Genomic DNA, 22,757 nt, shown 5'->3' with positions numbered 1-22,757 from the left:
ACATAGGTTTCATAGTACTGCCATACAAGCCAATAGCCAGTCAGGTTTACCTTTAGCCTCAGCGTACCCTCAAGTTCGGCCTGTAACAAGGCCAAAACACTTGACGCTAAGGTAGATAGATAGATAGATACTTTATTAATCCCAAAGGAAATTTAAGCATCCAGTGGCAGTAACATAAATTAGACTTGACTTATGCATTAGAGTTAACTTACAACAAAGTAACCATACGCATAAATTGGCCTGAGATGAATGTAAATTTAAATGTGTACGGAGGATTTACGGAAATTAAATTAAATTAAATTAAACAATTGAAGCAACATTAAAACTTTACAGAGAAATTAAACATTTGCATAGGATTTCAATATATACAGAGGAATTTAAAAAACACAGTAGCACAACTGGGCTTTATAATTACACTAGTCTAAGCAAAGGACTGTTTAATTCTATTTCTATTTCATGTGAATTTTGACTTGTGTTGTTGTGATATTTGGTAATATGTTATTTGAAAGTTAATGTTAGTTCTGTTATGCTGTTCACTTTCTCTGCACGCATCTAACTACTTTCTTTCACCTGGCACCAACACCTCACACACTCATCTGCCCAGACATAACACATACATGTGATCTCAGCCACATGGTCCCACCACTCCAGGGGGCTTTTTTGTCTTCAGTCTGTTGACCTGAGTTGAACATGTCTTCTCCTACGTCAGCAGTGGTCAGTAACTGGGTGAAACCAGTTCAGAGTCCCTGCCAGATAATTTTGATAATTTTTTTTATATAACCACATCGGACTGACACAGGCACACTGCACAGGTGCTGATCTCTGTCATTACCTTATTAACACTTTCATTATTATCACTTCTTCTTTAGCCCTCTGTCTTCAAAGTAATAGCACAACATTTGTTTTTGTTGTTGTAATGCTTTATACCAAGCAGCAATTACAGAGCTTCTATTTTAAAAAGTTGTGAACTTGGGCCTGGAGATTGTGTGGATTGCTTGCCAGACCTCTGAAATAGCCGATATTAGAAAATAATAAAATGTTTATTGCAGACAAATCAGGTAGGATGAACACAAACTTCACTCTGCATCATTGAGTGTATATAAAACACTCTGCACACAACGTCCAGCAACAAAAAAATGACAGTATGCTGTAATTTGATGACTGGCACAACTCAAAGAACAAATTAACAGTCTCAGTTTTAATGCAGAGGTCATAAACGGGAAGGTTGTCAGCAATGAAAATTACAGGGAATCGACAGGCAAAAAGAAAAAAAGATCACACAATCCAAAAACAATCAAAAAGTATTTAAAAAAATTAATAAGGCATCATAACGCATTGCTAATTATCATTATTTTTATTTTACCTTTTTTTTCTACATTAGTATTGTTTTAAATCAGTTTTATTTGTTTATTTAATCTTCTCTTCAATTTTATTTACTTTTGTTATTTTTAATGTCTTGTAATTTATTGAATTTACGATATCTGATATACTTTGTATGCTAGACGGTTTCTTTTTCAATTAAAAAACCTGCCTCTGTAGCTGTGTTGCCTTCATGGGCTCCTTTTTGTGTGTTCTATAGAGTTAGATTTTGATGTTTAAAGTACAGTTCACATCAGCTTTCAGCTGACGATGAATACACAAGGAAAATACGTTCACTGATTTAAGTTTTAAAAAACCAGCACGCTAAACCATAGTTTACGTTTCGTAGTTTGCGTTTCAACGCAAAATAGCCATTTCTCCGTGGTGACTCTAACACACCACGAGAGGACTGGTTTGTTTTTGTCACGTGAAAGGAAGTATGTGATAGAAGTTCAACGCTGTTAGGAAATGTGTTTAATTACGACGCAGCGAGACACAACGTCTACGTCTTGAAATACAGCGACAATTCCTGTGTTCTATGAGGATTAGCTGTTTGTCATTTTCTGTAAAAAGGAACCGGATAGTGTCGCATTTGATATGAAACCGCCGGCTTCCTTTTTGTAGCTGCTCACCCCAGACATGCTAGCTTAGTGACAGGCTAACTGGGATCACAACCTTCCCCTGTCCGTGGTCATCACAGGGACGAGAGTTTTGTGCTGCCTAGTAGTGGTTGCAACTTTCCAGTAGATTCGTTGTCATCACGTTGTCAACGTTTAGCTAATGTTTGTAAATTAATCTCTGTCTGTGCACGGCATGTGACGCTAATTGTCCCTGTTGCGTTAGCCCTGTCCTGATTGGTTTTGACCAGATATGACCACCTTCTGACAGTGGCATTAGGCTGGCAGCGACATGGACGCAGCAGATCTGGGTCGATAAGTAACGACGGGCTTCAGTTGTCGTCTTTTCGGTGAGTCAGTATTGCTGCTGTTGGTTTGCTTATTTGTATTAACGCTGAGTTCATGATGATCGTGGTCAGGTGTTGCTGTCCTGTTAACGTATTACTTGTACTAAGGTCACTGTCCCAATGCCAACGTCGGTTATTTGAAGGAAGCCTTGAATAATAAGACAGCTATTAGAAGCTAAATAATTATCTAACTAACTTGAATGTCAGCTGTCATTGAAGACACGACATCGCTCTCGCAAAATTCCAGTGTGTTGTCTGTCTAATGTGAAATATATTATCAGTCTAGCTCACAAAAAAGTAGAAAATGCAAACCCTCTGTACTACGGTGTGGCCATGTTTAACGGTGTGGCATGGGCACTTACCTTTGTTCAACTTGTCAGTTTTTAGAATGAGAATGTTTCCAATGCCAATATCACCTGAAAGAGGTGACGTGCAGTGTAATCTTGAGCTTTTATTATGCAATGGCCTCCTGCCATAAGAATTCTTCAAAAGTCTTTGAAGTCATAGTGAACCATCTACAAACTTATGGCTGTAAACATAGTAAATCTTTTAAAATTAGAGATTTGCAAATGGAGTTTGGCAAATTATTAGATTTATTTAACCTAAACAATATACAGTTTTGATTCACTGAGCTATTCGCTGCCATTGTGTAACTACTCTATTCAACAAATGAATGAAATGAATGTCCCTATTTTTTAGACATTGAACTCCTCAGGGAAACGACCAAAGGGTGCTTTTCATCATCACCTTGGAGAAGCTCTCATCTTCTCTGCTGCCAGGATGTTGGAGGGTTTAGTTGCCTGGGTGCTAAACACATACCTGGGCAAATATGTCAGCAACCTGAATACAGATCAACTCTCCATTGCCCTTCTGAAAGGTATTTATACATGTTTCAGTTTTCTGGTCACCATAAATTATTTCCTATTATTTTACAAATCTGGCACAAGTAACCCATCAATGTTAACACAATTTCTACTTTGACGGTTGTGTAGGTGGTTAATTACACATTAATACAGATCAATTTTCACCCATCCATCCATTATCTTTACCACTTATCCTTGTGATTGGGGCTACACACTGCTGGATCACCAGTTCATCACAGAGGGCCAACATACAGACACTAACAACCATTTCTCTCTCATTCACAGCTGCAGACAATTTAGAGTCTTCAATTAACCTAGCTTCAATCTGCATTTGTGTGGACTGTGGGAAGAAGCCAAAATATCTGGAAAAAAAACATTCAGTATGAAAGTGTTGGATGGACTACACTCTTGATGTCTATCTTCATTTTCTTGGGCATATTGACATGTGACATGAAAACAACAATGATATTGGTGTGCTTCCGCCCAGTGAATTTAGAAGGATGAACTAATATGAATTTACGATAAGCATTTTAATTAGCACCTTTCAAAACACAATTACATAGTGCTTTACACATGTACAAACAATGGTCAAAACTTTAAGTAACTTGAAGATCACACAACATTAGACAAAAATTAGTGCAAAAATACAAGTTATATTATAGATAATAGATAACAGATAAATGTTACAGATGAAGATTAAAAACAAAATTAAATAAGACATTTTAAAATGACTTAAAAAGTTTTAAAATGTCAACTGTGAATTCCTGTGAAGTCCTAAGAAGGCACTTCGGTAAGGGACTGTGATGGAGACCTTGCCACTAAAAAAAAATTCTGGCTCCCAAATGGTGGAATGAGCTCCCTATTGACCACAGGACAGCAAAAAGCACATATTTCACCACAGGCTAAAAAACAATCTCTTACAACTGCACCTTGGTTAAGAAGATGATAATGTAATAACCATCATCAAAAAAATTAACTTTAGTTGCACTTATATAATGCGATTACATTTAGCCCTTTGTAAGTCGCTTTGGATAAAAGCGTCAGGTAAATGATATGTAATTTTTTGTAATATAAAATGTTATTGACAATGTCTATCTCTTTCCTATCATTATGCAGGTGCAGTGGAGTTGGAGAACCTCCCTCTGAGGAAAGATGCCCTCAGAGAGTTTGATCTGCCATTTGAAGTCAAAGCTGGTGAGAGACACTAGCTGGCTGACATCACATGTTTAACCCTCACATTACATACACGGACATCAATACTCATATAGTTATTTTGATGCTGTCTACGTTGATCCATTCAGTTTAGGCTTGTGTGCTGCACCAAATCATTAAAATGGTAGGAAAATATCTGATTAAAGTCTTTACTTTATGTGGTGCCACTGCATTGTGGCCCAGTTCCCAGTGCTGGTCAACATGAGATTCTGCTCTTCTGCTGCCTCATTTAAAAAACTGTGTAGGATTCATACTAAAAGTGAACGTGCGCACAAAAACCGAAAATGATGTGCGCAAAAAAATAAATAAAAATAAAACTGTGCACGTACACCTTAACGCAATGTTCAAATTATAAATCACAGTCCACCTGGAAAAGTTCATACTTGGATCTGCCTCGTATCCCGGCCTCTACATGCCAATATTCAATCATAAATGGTCAATGAAAAGCAACGAATGAATATTAAATTATCCTGCTGACCAATGGGTTCCCATGGTATCAAGCGATGTGAAGAGGAAGCGAAACTGTCTGACACCAACACTGAGGTGTTTGTTAGTGAGCTGGAGGCGAAGAGCACTTGCATGGGACAGCAGTGATGTCATTTATACAGAAAATACACTGATACTCTAATGCTGCTGCAGATAAAACAGTGAGTGAGAGTGAGGATAGAGAGAATAGAGCCTGAAATATAAAAAGATCCAATTTAAAGGTGGAGTCAAAAACATAATTGCTTCACACTGTCAGAATGTGGGGGAACTTGTTGTACCTGTATGTGCTTTAATCATCCAACACTGCAGGATTATTCAATTCCAAGACAGCTGTGATGTCCCCAATCTATAGAATTTGTCAGAATTATTTTTATATGCTTGTGTTTCTACTGGTTCAGTTCTGTCGGTAATCTGTGTAATACTGGACTCAGTTCAGCACAAAAACCCAAGATCACAGACCTATAGAATCTATATCAGCTGATTAGTCATCGTCCTGGGACAAAAAATCGTGATTGCTTAACCGTCGTTTCCTCCTCATCTTTTCATTCGCGTGCATCCATCATGCAGCATTACGTACGAGTGTCCCCACAGTATTTAAATATTTAGAGCAATCGTACCGATTACTGACACATCAGTGGATCCTAACCTCCATTCTGGTTCCTACACATGGGTCAGAGTTTTTGTGGAAGTGCACACATTCTCCCATCAATTTTGTTTTTATAAATCATTTGCGATTGAGAATGAGAAGTGGCGTACGCATATACATTAACCCTTTGTGCCAAATTGTAATTTTCTAACATGGGCTATACAAATTATGTCTGATCTGATTTTATTTAATTCAGAATGATATAAAGATATAAAGCATTGCAGCAAGCATTACAGATACCCTACCTGAGCTCAAAAATACATATTTTTCATTACCTCCACCACCTCGGCCCAACAGTGCACATTTAAATTCATAAATCAAACTCATAAAGAGTCATAAATATCAGTCCTCTAAATATGTCTGATTTTTTAAAAATCAAGATCCATGAATTATTCTCTGAGAAATCAACGAAATTTTTTTGAAAAACATCCTATTCTGCATTGTTTAAGAAAGTCAGAGGAAATCAGATCTGCACCAAAATTTAATGAGGTATTACTTGACCCCTTACGCATCCTTCCATCACATTTTATGGCAATCCACTTTTTCCACAGTTTTTGTGTAATCCTCCTAAATGAAAAACAAAGAAACACAGCTTAAAATCATCTCGGCGGAGTAATTTTATGTAAATGTACACCAACATTCAGAGTGTGTGTAATTGTTTTCCGTCTTATTTAAATTTCTTTGCCATCACCCACACATCATGTTTTCTTTCACTAGGCTTCATTGGAAAGATTACTCTCCAGATCCCTTTTTACCGGCCTCACAGTGACCCATGGGCCATCTCAATGTCCCAGCTCAACCTGATTATTGGTCCTGTTCAGCTGCAAGAGTATGATGCAGAGAGGGAGAGACAAGAGGAGAGAGAGCGTAAAAAACGTCTCTTCCGGGCTCTCGAAGACAAATTCAAAGTAGGTGGATCAACACCATCATTTTCTATATATTTTATTTTACTGACTCATGGTAAATGTCAAAAAATAACAAATCCTTTTTCATCAATTCAAATCAGTTTCATCAAACACCTCTTCTCACTTCACGAAAATAGCAACTCTCATTCGGGTTGATGCTAATTATCTACTGTCCATAAACTGGAGCAGACACCTCCATCGTTGGGCGCTAATTGTAGGAGACACCGACCAGACTGCCTTCACCATAGGCACTGTTTTATTAAAACTAACTTGCGCATTAACTTCCTACCAAGCTAACTGGGCCAGTAGCCTGCAGTCACCACACTGCCTGCCACTGGAGCTTGCTAACAGAGTTATCACTCTGAGATAATTCGCCTCCTTTTAGCTCACCAAGCTAAATGGACCAAGCTGCAAAGCTTTCCTCCACCTCGGTGATGCCCCTCGCCTGTGGAAATACATTTTCAAGCAAGGACACACACCAGGTCTGCTCTGCATGTCTCGGGCTGGATCACGCATGTGCCGCCATCAGCAACCCTGGCTCACGGGTCCACTGCCCCCATTTCACAGCAAAGAGTCTCCGCTGAAGACTAGCACGACTTCAGTTTCACTTCTGAGGAACCCCAACCTGGTATGGACGAGGAGGATACTTTCAAACCAGAGATTAAGCATTGGGGCTTGACGCTGCATATACTAAACCCACTAACTCACTGTCTGACTCATCCTTCTCATCGTAATCCAACAAGAGCTGTGCCTCCCACCCCTCTTGTTGGATAACGATGAGGGGTGGGAGCCACCTCTCTTGTTGGATTAGGATGAGGGGTGGGAGCCACCTCTCTTGTTGGATTACGATGAGAAGGATGAGTCAGACAGTGAAGCTTGTCTGGTGTCGGATGGTGACAACCAGGATTATGATTCTTCTTTCGTACCACTTGCACAGGCTCTCAGATCTCCAAGCCCTGCAAAGGTTTGGGTGACATGGTTTCGCCTCAGCCCAGGGTGGATATGCACAACATGTGTAAGTGCGCCGTGGAGAGACTGGGAATTCCATGGCCAACAGTCGTGGTGGAGGCCACAAGGTCCCACTACGAGGGGAAGAAATTACCCCAAGCTAAATGAAAGTTTGGAGTAGCTTCTCCCTGTGTTCTTGGAGCTCCTGGAGGAAGTCACTGTCTCCTGGAAGGAAAACCCTTAGTCCAGCAAAACCACATTTCATCACTATGGGACAACATCACCACAATATCGGACGGTGGCAGGGAAGTGCATGTTGATGTTGGTGCAATGCAAAGCATAGTGTTTTTCCCTGTAACACCACAAGGGAGAGACAGCATCCCACCTTTAGTAAAACATCCCATTCTGCTTGAGTCAGTCAGTCCGCGCATGCGCAATAGTTCTTGGGTGCATGGGCCATTGTCCTATACTAGGGGACAGCGTTGTACATCCCCCTAACTTTAATGTTAGAGAGTTGGAAAGCATGCACATTTGCAATTGGTATTGAGAACACTGGCCAAGGGGCTACAGGCTTCAATTCACCACAATACCCCCCCTTTTTAACTGTCTCATCGCTTCCTGTGTGCAGGGAGAGTCGACCTGGGTGTTACGGGAAGAAATATCTGCTCTGTTAAGCAAAAGTGCTATATGAATAGTGTCACACAAGCAGAGGCTAGAAGGTTTTTATTCTAGGTATTTCCTGGTCCTGAAGAAAGGGGGACTGCCTACGTCCCCTCCTGCATGGGTTTTGTGGTGAACAGGGAAAAAGGCATGGTAGCACAGAGACAGGACGTTGCCTTTCTGGTTCTCACGTTAAATTCACTGAGCTACATGGCTCGCCTCTCAGCTGAGAAAGTGGACACTTTCAGATCCACTCTCTCATTTTGCCACAACGCATTGAGTCACATATGGACTGTGCCTCAGGTTACTGGGACTGATGGCTTCAATGATATTGGTGGTGAGGCTGGGCAGGCTGTACATGAGAGATTTTCTGCTTTGGATGGCTTCTCTCAGACTGGACCCTGTGGACCACAGATGCCACAGGTGTGTGCATTGTGCGTCCTCACACTGTGACTCGAAACAGCTATCTTTTCTGACGGTGGGTGATGTTACAGGCAGCATAATGTTCACCACAGCTTCCTCAGACTTTTTCAAGCCTTTCACATGTGCTCAGAGTGAACTCAGTGTATGATTGTGTTTTTGTCTTCTCCAGAGTGAGTGTGAACGGAGGGGAGAATCTTACTGGTATTCTGTCACTGCATCAGTAGTCACCAGGATTGTGGAAAACATTGAGGTAGGTTATTTTTAAAATAAGATACTATAACTGGGGAAAGTCAACATTTCTGGATCTGTCCCCTGATCTAGATCCACTCTTACCTGGGCCCTTACCTGACCCTGACCGTAGTTTTTGTGTAATCATGCTAAAAGACAAAGTGAAAACATACTAGAACTAAAACATTTCATACAAACCACTAGAGCAAAGAGATGTATATCTCTCATCAGTTCCGAAAGTATATTATCTGGAGAAACACTCGTTCGATGTGTTGTTGAGTCCTTTTACTTCCCAACACACACACACACACACACACACACACACACACACACACACACCTACACCTACCTGCACAGAGGTTAATAAAGAATGAATGAGAGCCATTTAGAATAAATAAAATGGTTGTTTCAGTTTAAAAAATGTTATATATACACAGCAGTAATCTATCTTTACAAAATGACAACAAAAAATCCCATATCTCTTACTACTTATATTGTAGCCATATTGTTTTACTCTGAGTTACTTTTTTCTGCCTTATATGTGAAGCTGAAGATCCAAGATGTGCATCTTAGATTTGAGGATGACTTCTCCAACCCAGAGAAACCTTTCTCCTTTGGGGTTTGCATCAAAAATGTTTCTGCTCAGAACCCCTCCAAAGAGTCGGTAAGAGTAATTTTAAAAGTACAGAGTGAAATTACTTTCCGTATAGTTAAGTTTAGTGCATTCACAATATTTACATGTTTTAATTAATATTAATTAATGTTTAATATTTAAGTGTAGATAGCATGTTTTCGGTTTTGGCTACAAATCAAGGACTTCTTAAAGCATGCAATAGTGATACAGAATTGCATTACTTTCACCAAAGAAATTGTTCTTGTAATGATGTCTTGGAATATAACATTTATTAAAACCTTAATCTTTATTTGATTCCTCCATTGATTCAGTACTTCCATTGGTCTTTGTATTTAAGGTTAAAAGGCATTTTATTTGTATTTGCAGGTGCAGAAGCTTGTACGACAAAAGCAGCTAGAGATTGAAGACTTCTGTGTCTACTGGGACACAGAGTGTGAAATGTTGGGAAAACTGCCTACAAATCAGATCCCGGTTAGTCATATGATGACCAGTTAGGAGCAAGTTCCATGGACAGAGCTAGTTCTGAGCTGCACCCAGTGTTTTGCACTTCCCTTTTAGACTTGGTTTATCATAAATCATACTTAGTCAGACTGATTTGCCCAAATGTATCACTTGATGCACCTAACACACCATCCATTGCTGCTTATTGGTGATTTGTTGTACATAAAATGAGATGTTTTGTGGAGCACCTAGGCTGCAAGATCTGTGGAGCCTGACAATTTATAATCTACTGTGATGGTACAAAATCAAATTAGATGCTAATGCATCCTATAAAGTCAGATTATCTCGCCCTGTCTTACACAATCGCACAAAGTGGCACCAAGCACCATGCAAGTGTCTTTGCTTGTCTCAGAAAGGCGCAGGGGTAGGGCTCATCTTAGCGCCCACGAGCATTTTGTCTATTAAAATGATGTGGACATGAGAATTCTACATTGTTGGAACATTGCTATCTTAAAGCAGTGGAAAGTGATCACACTTTTAACCAACATGTGAAGTCACTGGTGGAATATTTCACTGAATTTTAAGGCACTTAAAATTAAATGTTTTTGTATCGGGCCAAATTACAACATACATTATCTCAAGACACTTTACATAGAAACCCAACAGTTCCCACAGCGAACAAGCAATTGCATACTGCAATATATAAGGTCTCTAAGATTGGTAATGAGAGAGAGTGCACAAAACCTTGTTGAAATTCACAACTGTATTTTGTGTGCATTAACTATTTGTAATATATATAAGTATGACTTTAAACCAGCCTTGTGCTGCTACTTTACACAAATGTTCATGAATCTTTTGCAGTGCTACTTGTTTGCAGAGAAGACAAATTGCTTTACTTAGGTTCTTCAGCTTATTGGTTGCATCTGATTTAAAGCTAAGATAATGATCTTTGCAAGGAGCTCTTCCACTGTGCATATGTGCGCTGTACACAGGCATAAACCCATCTGGGCAAATATATAGTCAATCGAAGATTGTTGAGCTGATTAGAAAATCTTAGTAATTGCCCAACCCTACTTCTTATGTATCGTGTGTTGAGTGTAGCAATTTCTGCAGTGAAGTGAAGTGTCTCTTAATGGCCTGGCAAATCCACAATTATAGTAGCAATCTGCCAAGATGCAAGTGCGCATTTGTTTACTCTGATTGGTTTATTGCATATCATGAACAAATCACATCCATGATTAACTGAGGAGTAGAACCTTTTATCCACTGTTAAACTAATAAAAAGGGATATGGACACACCACAAAAGTGCGTTTTAAACCATGAGCATGTGTCCCATAACTCCATACGACTAGTCTGATTAGTTTTGTTACCTTACAGGAAGTGATGACCCAATTGATGCAGAGCCGTGAGCATCAGTACATCTTTGAGCCAGTGCGTTCCTCCGTGTTACTAAGAAGAAACGCCTCTAAGGAGCCTCTGAGGTCCCGAAACACTCCTCGAATTGAAGGCCAGGTTCAGCTGGAGCCCATGTCCTTACGCCTGTCACAGGTCTGTATAAAAATCAGATGCTGTTATTTTTTATGGCTCTGCACTGGCCAGTGGCCAGAAGCATCATGTTTTCTGGATGCACGTCCCATTCTTGTAAACACCATATCTAAAGAAAGTGTTGAGGAAATATCTTCTCGGATAAACTGTTAGGGTATTAAAGTAATCAAATTCACTGTGATTTTAAAAATCATAATTCTAACTTGTGAATGCAATATCTAAAAAAAAATGGAATTGCAATTTTGTGCAAACATTCACTTGGACTTTAATGAGCTCATTAGATGTTGGTGGTCAAAGGTCATTGTGTCCTCATGCTCTTGTGATCATGATATGTCAGGAACATTTATTTGCTCATCTACATACTGTGTGTGTTTGTGTGTGTGTGTGTGTGTGTGTGCGTGTGCGTGCTCGCGCGCATTTGTTATCTTGCAGGTGCAGTATCAGCAGATCATGGCATTCCTTAAGGAGCTAGACCGCAGAGAGAGAGAGATGCTGTACCGGAAGTGGAGACCAAAAGTTCCCATTTCAGGGCAGTAAGTTCACACATCAACAATGTGGAAGCAAATCAGTTTACTTTAGAGTAGCAGAAAAATGTTCAGACATTCAACCTGAGTAAAAGCTTACTCTTCCAGAATTCTTATTATCATGTCTTAAGCCTTAAGAGCATGCAACATTGTTTTTCACCTCATATATATTGTTTATATAATAAACCATTAAATCAGCGTCTGGGGCACTGTTTTTCTCTTCAGCTGCCAGCAGTGGTGGATATTTGCCATCCAGGCCAACCTTAGTGAGATCAGGGAGCAGCGACGGCGAGGCAGCTGGGACTTTGCCCTGCAGCGAGCACGAGATGCCCAGACCTACACCAGCCTCTACTTCAGGAAGCTCAAAGCAGTCCCACTAAGCCCTCAAGAGGAGGTACTACTACACAATGGAAAACTGGCATGATATGGGAGGTGGTTTAATCTCAGTATTGTGCATGCTGAATTGTTCTTGTGCAAGACACTAAACCCCAAAGTTGCCCCTTCTCATAAAGTAAAATATTAATTTTATGTCTATGGTCTGACTCAAAAATATCACAAATCTTTAAATAGAAAAATTTATTAATAGAATGTACCTTTATGCAGTTCAAATTCAAGTACATGATTAAAGCTGCAAGTAGCGTTGAACATGCCCTGGCACCCCAAGCATGTTGGGGGTACAGGCAGGACACTGTGCTGTTGCCACCATTGTTCACTACATAAATGGTGCTGCATAAGATGTTCTTTCTTGCTTGTGTGCATGGCTGCAGACATGATGAAATGCTCATTGTGCATGCAAGTGGCGATAGAGAGCATGCACCAAACACATTTTGTTGTGTTGAGGAAGATTTTCATGGAGAATACACAAAGGGCAGAAATGCAGTGGCAGGATCTGTTTATTCCAGAAAAGGATCATGAAAATTTTATGTAAACGGAATGATTGTAACATAAGGTATCCTTCCTGTTGCCAGTTGGTGGTATTATGACTATAACTAGATATAGGTGTGCACTCTTATTATATACGTGAAATTTGTGACAGATTGGACAATGTTAAACATGAATCATAACGGTTTCCTTTTTCATGGGCAAACATCGAAATTTGCCATTCTGCCAAAGACAAGCTGTCCAACAAAGACAAACCAGCTTTGAAATTTAGCATCACAAAGTTCTTAAGATTAGACTGACCAAATATAGTCACTGTGACAATTTCAGTCGGACAAGCTTGTTCATGTATGACCCCTTCGAATGGCAAAAATGTAGACAAAACTGTACAGGCCTCAACGAAAACCATGGGAGTGGCCATTTATACGCAGTGTGCACTGTACACACTCCAATCAGGAATATTAACAGCCACACTTGAAAATGAAATAAAATAATTTCTGTCATAGAAAAGGGGTACATGGGATGTAGTTAAAATATGAAGATAATGGGCATGCTGCACTCGATTGTACATGTGAAAAGTGGCAGAGGTAGTTGAATCAAGAATGCAAAAAGAGAGGTAGGGTGAGAAATGCAGACCCTGGCTCCTTTCTCACCTCTGAATAGTTGACCAATAACAGGGTGAAGTGGGTATGAACTTTACATTTGTGTGCATTGTATCTCAAGGTATTTTAAAGGGATAGTTTGACCAAAAATACTGCTCGTGTGGAGAAGAACTTTTGATTAAGCACACTGGCAGCTTAAATCTCACCAGAGTAGCCTCATTCTCCACCATTGTACTACATTTTCTTAATATCTGAGTAGCCTCTCCAAGTACATGAATAAGCCCCAGTTAAATTAAGATTTTCACATGCTATGACGCACTAAGTTCGCGCTGTTTTGTATTTTAAGATGATGTGCTTTCAGACTTACTTCAGAAGCACATCACTGAAAAATGCCTGTTTTTGTTCCCCAGAGTGAGCTGGAGAGAGTGGAAGATGAACAGACAATAGAGGAGCTGCAGAGTCTCAGAGAAATCGTACACGACTGGTTTCGAAAGCAGGAAGAGATTGCAGAGGTAAGCTTTGATGATTCTGTAGGTCTTTCTCTGTGTGAAACTCATATCTTGAGAACTGTACGGAATCACTTGTATTAAACGTGTATTGCTAAGGGCCCAAGCAAGTGCAGTTTTGAATAAGGTGTGATTTGTATATACAGTACGTTCAATATTAATAAAATTGCTCAGGCTGGGCGATAAAATGATATCGATAATTATCACAATATAACTTTTACTCAAAAGGGGTTTAAAACATGTCGATATAACGTTGATAAACGGACAACACGAACAGCCAATGAGAATGAGAATAATGCAGTGCTAACAAATCATGTGGCTGGAATAGAGTTACACCCACATCAATCAAATAGGTTGACGCACAAAGCACAGAGCGGAGGAGCAGGAGTAGCACACGTGTTAATGTTTGGGCTCCTGCATCGGTACAGTGATTGAACATAATCATGTTTTCAGCTACGTTCATAGTTTCAGCGGGTTTCCACCGCTGAATAATTATAACACTGCTGCTCCAGGACAGACGTTAATTAAACATCCGGTTGTCCTGTGTAAGAGTCTCTGTTGGAGCTTCCTCCTCAATCCCCCTCACTTTACACTTTCACCGATCACAAGTTATTAGGACAAGTACTGGACTGATGTTTACTTTGTGTTTGTTTGATTTTGATTTGAGTTTATGAGACATACGCTTAAACCTGCGACACAACACAAGACATAACACGCACAGTCAGGACATCAGGTTTACCCCAAAAATTTTTTTAATTAAAAAAACGAATGCTGAGTATGTACATTATATACACCTTTACACTGTAGTGGTTTGTTTAAAATTAAGAGTCAAGCGCAGTGGCACAGGATGATTTTACGAGCAAGTAAAATATGACTTAGCCACACAATATTGTGTCAGAGCGTCAGTGAATGCACCTCGTAGGAAGATATCAGAGGACATTTAGACAGCAACATCCATGGATTTACTTCCTCTTTGTGGACTTCGTGGTTAGGCCCTTAACCCACATACCCGGTCTACACTGAATGATGTGTGTTATTCACACAGGCAACGTTTCTGCAGTGTGTGTGTGCTCCAAGCGTCACTTAAAGTCCTGTCAAATAAACTGCTTTAAACTGTCCTTCTGTTTGTAAACTCACAAAATGCACATAGATCACTTTTCACTATCTGTCTTCAAACTTAAATTATGAAATTTGATGTATTTCTCATAGTTTCATTACATGTTCACCATTCTGTGTCTCCTTTTCCAGAATGTGCGAGAGCCCAGCAGTGACCCCCTGCCCTGTTCACCTACCACATCTATCCCTAAGAGTGGGAGCTCAGGGATGATTCAGTACCTGCAGTCATGGTTCCCTGGCTGGGGAGGCTGGTATGGAGATTCCCAAGACCCAGACAGGCCTGAAGAGCTGCTGCCAGATCCATCCTCATGGGACATTCTAGGTTAGATAAGTACCCCTGTCTGGTACCAGTAAAGGGCTGACAAGATTTTGCATGTCTTTAGGTTTCTCAATGTCTGTGTGTAGTTAACAACCGTACAAAGTATAATATATACAAGTTGGTGCAATGTATATATGTATTATACAATAATTCTTGTTAGATTCTAAATTAGTACAAATATCCCTTTTCTTCTTTTTGTTAAATCCTTTTCCCTTAACCCCTTTCTCAAATCAGTCAGCCAGATTTCTTGTTATTTCAACACATTGATCTCTTAGTTTACTCGGCCAGACAGTGCCGCAAAGACTAGAAAAGCATTGCCGGTTAAAATAGACATTTTTACAATTTTCAATAATAAACTCGATTTTTGTGTTCCATAGCTGTGTCTATATCTGTGGTGTTGATTACTAGATCATATATTGTACCGACTGCTGACTCCGATTAATTGCTTCTCCAGCAGAGACAGAAGACTTGTTCGATCCATTGGAGGACTCTCACACGCTTAACACCTTCACTAGGAGAGACCACTTGTTTGCCAGGCTGGAGTTCTTACTGGAGAAGGGTGGAGTCACACTCTTTCACCAGGACAGGAGAGGGGACAGGCCTCACGAGAATGGGGTCATCCAGTTGGAATTCTCAGGTACACAGGAGCAGACTTATGTAATCTTGCGTCAGGGATTTGAAGTTAAGTGTGCAAGTATCTTTAATTAAATTCTGCTGCTATTTGAATGGGGATTAATCTTCAAATACGACCGTTTTCCTTTGTGCACATGCACTCGTGAACATTTTGATATTGTCAATGTGCAAACAAAAGTTTAAACAGGGCGACAGACCAGAAGTATGAAAATACCTATTTATAAAAGTCAATGTTGTAATTTGACAGAAAACATTTGGTTAACAGTAATGGTAATGACAGTAGCCTACTAATGTTGTGAGGAGCCTGCTCATGTCCCAGGACAGACAGAAGTGTAATAAATGTCATGTGTCACAGAGCACATCAACAAAATAACAATATTTACAACATTCATGAGAAAAGACAATATCTAACATAAATCAGAAGGTGATGTTTAAAAAATGATAAAGTTTTTATACAAAACAAAAAGTCTGACAGAGATGAAGGTAATAGCAATAAAAGTTCTAAAGTATTGTTTGTAATACTAGTAGTATATATGAGTAGGCATATTACAAAGTACCACTCTGATTCATCACACTCCTTTCACTATGCTGACCTTTGCTGACAGGTTTAGTTCCACCTTGCCATCAGTCCAAGATTTGTCTCAACAACTACCTATTCAGTCAACTTGATTTTGGTGGGTGTGTTGCTGAGGACACGAAGAAGTGCAATGTAAACTGAAGATCTTCATCTTTAATTCAGGTTTTTCCAGTTATCTGGGGTTGGGTTGCAGTGGCAGCAGGCTAGCCAAGGTGTTCCAGATCTCCCTCTCTCATGCTATGCTTTCCAGCTCCTCCTGGGGATCCCAAGGCGTTCACAGATTAGAGAATATGTAATAACCTCAATTTTGGGACTACCTTGGGATCTTCTCCCGGTTGGTTGCCTGGAAATGTCCCTAGGAGGCATCTTAACAAGATGCCCCAACTACAACTAGGCCCTATCAATGTGAAGTAGCAGCGGCTCTTGTCTGAGCTCCCTCCAGATGTCTGGACTCTTCACTTCACATCCCATCCCTTCCCATTTCTGCCACTTCTGTTCTGGATCTTTCTCTCTCTTTCTTTCAGTCTACATCTACTCAGAGCTTATGACCGTAGATGATGGTCGGAACGTAGACCGACTGGAAGTTTGAAATCTTTGCCTTGTGGCTCAGCTGCATTACTGCTAATGCCACACTCATTCGCAGGTCCAGTGTCAACAAAACACCACATTTATTTTAAAATGCACTTACAATGCACAGCCGCGATATCATCAGTGACATCACATACTGTTGCTTTGGATTAAAAAAAACCAACAGTTCCACGAAAGGGGTACTGTTTGAAGTCCATGAAGCAGTCTTGCTGGTTGTCGCTCCTGTTGTCGTGCATCTGCTAGTCAGACTTTGTGTCATGGCCAATTGCTTGTGCTGAAGTCCTTAGGCAGGCTCTTGTGTCGCTGTCTTTTGGAAGGTTTTAGCAGTCTGCTTCAAGCAGGCCTGCTTTGGGGTCGAAAAATAAAATAAAATAAAATTTGTAACAATAAAATTCAATTAACATTTTAGTGATTGCACTGGGCTATACTCATTTTTTGTACGCTGTAGTTGTTACAATAGACTGTGACCACATTTCCACAGGTGTGAAGGTGATTGTGGAGTCTCTCCCTCGGTCAGAGTCATCTCTGCTCTCTGTGAAGCTGGGGGGTTTATTCCTGAGAGACTTGACCACTCAGGACACCATCTTTCCTGTTCTGGTGTCTCCCAAAACGGTAAGCAGTGACAGACAAAGGTGGGCAGTGAGTTCGAGAAAAAAAATGTTTGAAAATGTGAATTGTAGCTCCTCAAGTACATTGTAATATTTTTTGCTTACTGTTCTATCGCATGTTGTTTTTATTATCTGTCATTTGTAGGACACCACTCATCAGCCATGTGGCCAATCCTGCAGTACCTCTGGTAAGATTTGTTTTTTTTTAAATTGATGTAATAACATATTCTCAATTTAAACGACTTTAATTACTACTTTCTATGATCTTGTGACCTCATGTTTACCTTGTTAAGCTGTCAGACATGTACTAGTCTAGTTGTTGTGTGCAGCTGTTGGTCCACTAACCAGAAAGGGGTGGCTGTGGCTGAGGGGTAGAGCAGTCGTCCTCCAACCAGAAGGTCGGAAGCTCAATTCCCAGTCTTCCCATCTGCATGCCAAAGTGTCCTTGGGCAAGATGCTAAACCCCGAATTGCCCCTCATAGAACAACAATAAAAAAAAAGTGCTCTAGATGCACTGTGTGGTGAATGGGTGAATGGCAAACTGTAGTGTAAAGCACTTTGAGTGGTCTTCAAAACTAGAAAAGCGCTATATAAATACAACCAAAAAAAAGGTGGTAATTCCTTCCCCTACTCCTTAGTCAATATTCAAGCGTCAATACTAAATCCAAAAGTGCTCCTGATGGAGTGTAACAGTGTATGAATGTTGTTATAGAAATAAGCTGTGCATAGAAGTGGTGTTTAAATGTGTACGAGAATGGGTGAATTTGTATTGTAAAGTGCTTTGAATGGTCGATAAGACTGGAACAGTGCCATATAAATATTAAATATTAATATATTTCGTAAGGAATATTTTGCCTTTGTTTTATTTTTTGGCAATACTTCTGTAAAAATGTTCGAAATACACTCAACATGGAACTGAACCATTTTTTTAGTCCAGTTTGGTTAGTTGGCTCTTAATAGTTACGATGTGTGTTTTCTTTTGTGTTTTTAGGATGCAGTGCAGAGTGCTCATTGTCTCCAGTGTTTGAGATGATTTATGAGCATAACCCAGCAAGGTGCAAGTTTGAGAGAAGACTGGAAGTGAATACTAGTCCATTGAACATCATCTACAACCCGCAAGCAATCAAACAAGTTACTGAGTTCTTCTACAAAGGAAGAGTTCACACCTCAGGTAAAAAATGTATTCACCTGCAGGGGAGGGCCTGTGTGTGTGTGTGTATGAATGAATGAATGCTGGTCACTTGTTTATTTAAAGTTTCTTGGTCTGTTAACAATACTCATGCCAAGTGTGAAGCCAATAACATGAACGGTTCTCAAGATATGTAAGCCACATACTGACAAAACTGAGATTTCTGCAATTTGTTGTATAAACATATTTCTTTCATCCACAGGTTTTGGCTATCAGTCAGAGTTGGAGCTTAAAGTGGCAGAAACTGCAAGGAGACAGTACAACAAGCTGAAGATGCAGACAAAGGCTGAAATTCGACAAACCATTGACCAGCTACTTGTGGGAGAGTTTATTGTAAGAGAAATTCCCTGGATGGTGACATGAAATAATTGTCAGTTTAATAATTTCTGAATACAACTTTTGTGTTTGCTTTCTAGGAAAACAGTAAGCGCTGGACTATGAAATTGGACATTTGTGCACCACAGGTGATTTTTCCAGATGATTTCCAGTCGAGCGACCCGATGTTAGTTGTTGTAGATTTAGGAAGGATTCTCCTCACAAATTCTCAAGGTAAAACAACAAGCCATTTAACAAAAAATTACAAGAACACACCCAAATATCATTATTCCTCTACCTTGAGGTTTTTAATCAAGCTCATACTTTATTTATTTGTTATTCATTTTCTTTGAAGATGACAATAAGGCCAGCACTAAAGCTACTCAGCCGGAAAAGGAAGACATGAGTGATGATGAGTACCAGACACCCCTTGCCACCCCACCAGAATCTCCACCACCTGAGCCAGACATTTCAATGAAAGCACATCTTAGAAGTCCTGATCTTCCCAGCCTAAGGTCTCCTGAATGTACACAGGCCTACAGCAGAAAGTTGTATGAAAAATACTCTTTGTCCTTTAAGGACCTGCAGATAATGGTTGGTCGCTATAAAGACAGCTGGAAACATCTTCAAGAGAGTGAGGTAGGCCCCACTCATGTGGTGGAGAAGTTCAATGTGCTGCTACAGCTTGAGCAGAGACTACGTTATACATCAGACCCCCAGCTCCCTGGGGCTGTGCTGTCAGGAACCCTACCAGACCTCAAAGTCCATATCAACCTTGAGAAGATGACTGCCCTTAGAAGTTGTTTGGCTAGGCTTAGCAGCCCAGCTGTGAATGAAGGGGGGAAAGGTCAAGAGAGAGACCCTAATTTAAAGTCTCCTGACCTTACACTCCGTCATGACAAGATCTTTCAGAGGGAGGACAGCTCCTGGAAGCTGCAGGGTTCAGCTAAGAACCTGACACAAAGTGTGATGACCTTAGAGCAGCACACGCGGGAAGTCCTCGTGGAGTCCCGTCTACTCTTAGCTGAATTCAACATTAACTACATGCAGCTTGGTGTAGAGAGTGATGGCCGCTATATATCTGTTCTTAAGGTATTTGGCACAAATGCTCATTTTGTCAAGCGGCCTTATGATGCTGAAGTCTCTCTGACTGTCCATGGTCTTCTACTTGTGGACACTTTACAGACTTATGGCTCAGACTTTGACCTCCTTGTGGCTTCTCATAAGCATCTCAGTTTTGACATACCCACAGGCAGCCTCCGAGAGAGCCTGCCTTCATCCCCTGTATCGTCCCCTGATAGCAGGTCTCCTGAACATCAGTGCCACCATAATGAGTCATCCTCTGGTATGCCTGTAGATAGAATCTCTCCCTTCAATTCACTTTTCAAGGACCAGGAGGCCCTAATTAAGCTGGAGTACCAGTTTGTGAGCTCGGACTGCCCCTCCATGAACCTGGACAGCTCCCTTCAGGTGACAAGTATTCAGGTCAACAACCTGGACATCATTCTCAACCCTGAGACCATGGTGGAGTTATTGAAGTTCCTTCAGAAGTCTTTCCCAAAAGAAGAACGTATATCAGCGGCACAACAACATTCAACACAGCCCCACAGTGAAGAAGAAGAGGTGACATATCAGGCCACATATGACCAAAACAAAGAGCTGACTGTAGAGATTCACCGCCTTAACTTGCTTCTCCTTCGGACCGTGTCCACTGGCACTGTCCTGGTTGCTGAGAAGAAAGGGCTTAAGATTGCTACTGCCAGCATTACTAGCACCAAGGTCAATGTGTCCATGGGCAGTCGGTTGGACATCAATGGTTCACTTGGGTCCATGCAGTTGGTGGACCTGTCACACGAAGGAGGCAGAAGCCAGTTTGTGGTCAGCATTGGCAATGTTAAGGATAGCTCCTCAACTCTTGGCAGACTACCATTCCTTGCTGATACAGGAAGTTGTCCCTCAGAAGCTTTGTATTTTCACCTCATGGAGAAAATCCAAGGAGAATGTTCTTTGCAACTTCAGATGGCATCATTGCACTATAACCACTCTGCAAAGTTCTTAAAGGAGCTCAGTCTGTCTGCTAACGAGGTTGAAGACAATTTTCGCTCCATGTTGAGAAGTGCTGCCACCAAAGTGTCAACAGTTCTAGCCACCAAGACAGCAGAGTACAGCGGTATGGTTTCACTCTTTGAGACCCCCTCACGGAGAACTCGAGCTCACAGTCAGAGCTGGGCTTATCCATTTGAGGATGAGGAGGATGTTACCATGGATGAACCTGAATCGAGCCTAGACAGTTTCTTGGTGAAGCTCAACCTTAATATCAGCATTGAATCCCCAGTTGTATCTATTCCCAGAAAACCTGGACACCCTGAGCTATTGGTTGGTCATCTGGGAAGCATAACAATCCAGAATTTTGTCACTGGGCAAGACTCTGAAGGAGAGAGGCTGCAGGTTTTTGTCAAGGATATTCGACTGTATTCACTCAACATGAGTCATTTGGTTTTGAGGAGGCAACCCAGAGGGGATATTGCTGGCCCCATGCCACCATCCTGCAATGGAAGCATCAGTCAGGATGAACCACAGTTTACACGTCATGACTTCTTTGAATCCCTCAGTCGAGGAAAAGGTGAGAATATCTCATATTGCATTTAGAATTGTAGTTTTAGTGTTCATGGGATTGCAAATAATGCAGATATACCTTTTTATATGCAACTTGTTACACAAATTTCACATAATTTGTTTTCTTTACCAGCCTTCCATATATTGAAAGACACAACGATACAGTTCACCCTGGAGAAAGTTCCAGTTGATGAAGACACTCAGTTTACCTTCCTCACCACAGAGGATCCCTGCAGGAGCTCAGGGTTACTAAGAATTGAGGGCAAATTCGTCAACCCTGTCCAGGTATACACAATACAAATCCTGTAAATTCTCAGCTAGACGGTAACATGTTTTCGTACTGTGAGAACCCTAAACCACATTAAGAGGGTATCAATTGAGTTAATACATGTGTCCGATGACACTGTTTGTGTGTGGTTGTATGTTTGCGTCAGCGCGACTGAGGAAGACAGCGAGCGCAATGTTACCTTTCCATTAAGTTCTGAGACTGTCATACAGAAGCGACACAATTCGTTTATTATTCGCCTTATTTTGGCCTATAAGTGATTTCCCATGTACTTGAATTCTAGCCGTTTTTATGTTCTGGCCAACTTGAAAAAAGTCAAAGCTCACTGATCAATGTAAAGAGTTGTTTGGCTTTCATATAATGGCTCGCAAGTAATTTTAGTTAATTGAGTTTTTTCTCTCCACAATCTGCAAATTGCTTGTGGGAACTGTTGAGTTTCTGTCTCTATAGGACTCGACCTAAGTATGTTAAGTAGATTTATGATTTGGTATGATACAAAAAAAATAAATTGAATTACAATAATAATTCTATCAATACAACAGCAGTCTTGCCATACTAAGCACTCTGTTTCTCTGTTATTCTTTTGAACAGAAATTATCCCCACTCTCTCCCTAATTCCAGCCTTGTCTTTGTTGTTATTTCCATCACTGTTAAACTACTGTTCGTGAAGATCAATACTTAAAG

The 22,757-nt window shown here is 40.5% G+C and overlaps 1 protein-coding gene across 7 annotated transcripts in view; it reads left to right on the top strand.

Moving 5' to 3' along the window:
- Positions 1 to 1,756: 1,756 nt before the first annotated feature.
- Positions 1,757 to 22,757, top strand: part of vps13d (vacuolar protein sorting 13 homolog D) — an 86,864-nt gene continuing 65,863 nt past the window's right edge. For 3 of the 7 annotated variants that reach the window (XM_069526217.1, XM_069526218.1, XM_020089174.2), the window contains exons 1-20: positions 1,776 to 2,326; positions 3,023 to 3,200; positions 4,303 to 4,380; positions 6,248 to 6,438; positions 8,636 to 8,716; positions 9,242 to 9,358; positions 9,695 to 9,799; positions 11,148 to 11,318; positions 11,748 to 11,848; positions 12,065 to 12,233; positions 13,731 to 13,832; positions 15,075 to 15,264; positions 15,716 to 15,898; positions 17,541 to 17,671; positions 17,813 to 17,855; positions 18,659 to 18,838; positions 19,059 to 19,189; positions 19,273 to 19,405; positions 19,527 to 21,794; positions 21,921 to 22,072. In XM_069526217.1, coding sequence (XP_069382318.1) covers positions 3,104 to 3,200; positions 4,303 to 4,380; positions 6,248 to 6,438; positions 8,636 to 8,716; positions 9,242 to 9,358; positions 9,695 to 9,799; positions 11,148 to 11,318; positions 11,748 to 11,848; positions 12,065 to 12,233; positions 13,731 to 13,832; positions 15,075 to 15,264; positions 15,716 to 15,898; positions 17,541 to 17,671; positions 17,813 to 17,855; positions 18,659 to 18,838; positions 19,059 to 19,189; positions 19,273 to 19,405; positions 19,527 to 21,794; positions 21,921 to 22,072 — 4,623 coding nt within the window. In that variant the 5' untranslated portion in view covers positions 1,776 to 2,326; positions 3,023 to 3,103. Of the gene's footprint in view, positions 2,327 to 3,022; positions 3,201 to 4,302; positions 4,381 to 6,247; positions 6,439 to 8,635; positions 8,717 to 9,241; positions 9,359 to 9,694; positions 9,800 to 11,147; positions 11,319 to 11,747; positions 11,849 to 12,064; positions 12,234 to 13,730; positions 13,833 to 15,074; positions 15,265 to 15,715; positions 15,899 to 17,540; positions 17,672 to 17,812; positions 17,856 to 18,658; positions 18,839 to 19,058; positions 19,190 to 19,272; positions 19,406 to 19,526; positions 21,795 to 21,920; positions 22,073 to 22,757 lie in introns of all 7 variants that reach the window. The other 4 variants (XM_069526222.1, XM_069526219.1, XM_069526220.1 and 1 more) reach the window with 3 other exon arrangements.

This window comes from Paralichthys olivaceus, chromosome 6 (genome assembly GCF_024713975.1).
Source record: "Paralichthys olivaceus isolate ysfri-2021 chromosome 6, ASM2471397v2, whole genome shotgun sequence".
NCBI classification, from domain to species: Eukaryota; Metazoa; Chordata; class Actinopteri; order Pleuronectiformes; family Paralichthyidae; genus Paralichthys; species Paralichthys olivaceus.
This window is presented reverse-complemented; position numbering and strand designations above follow the sequence as displayed.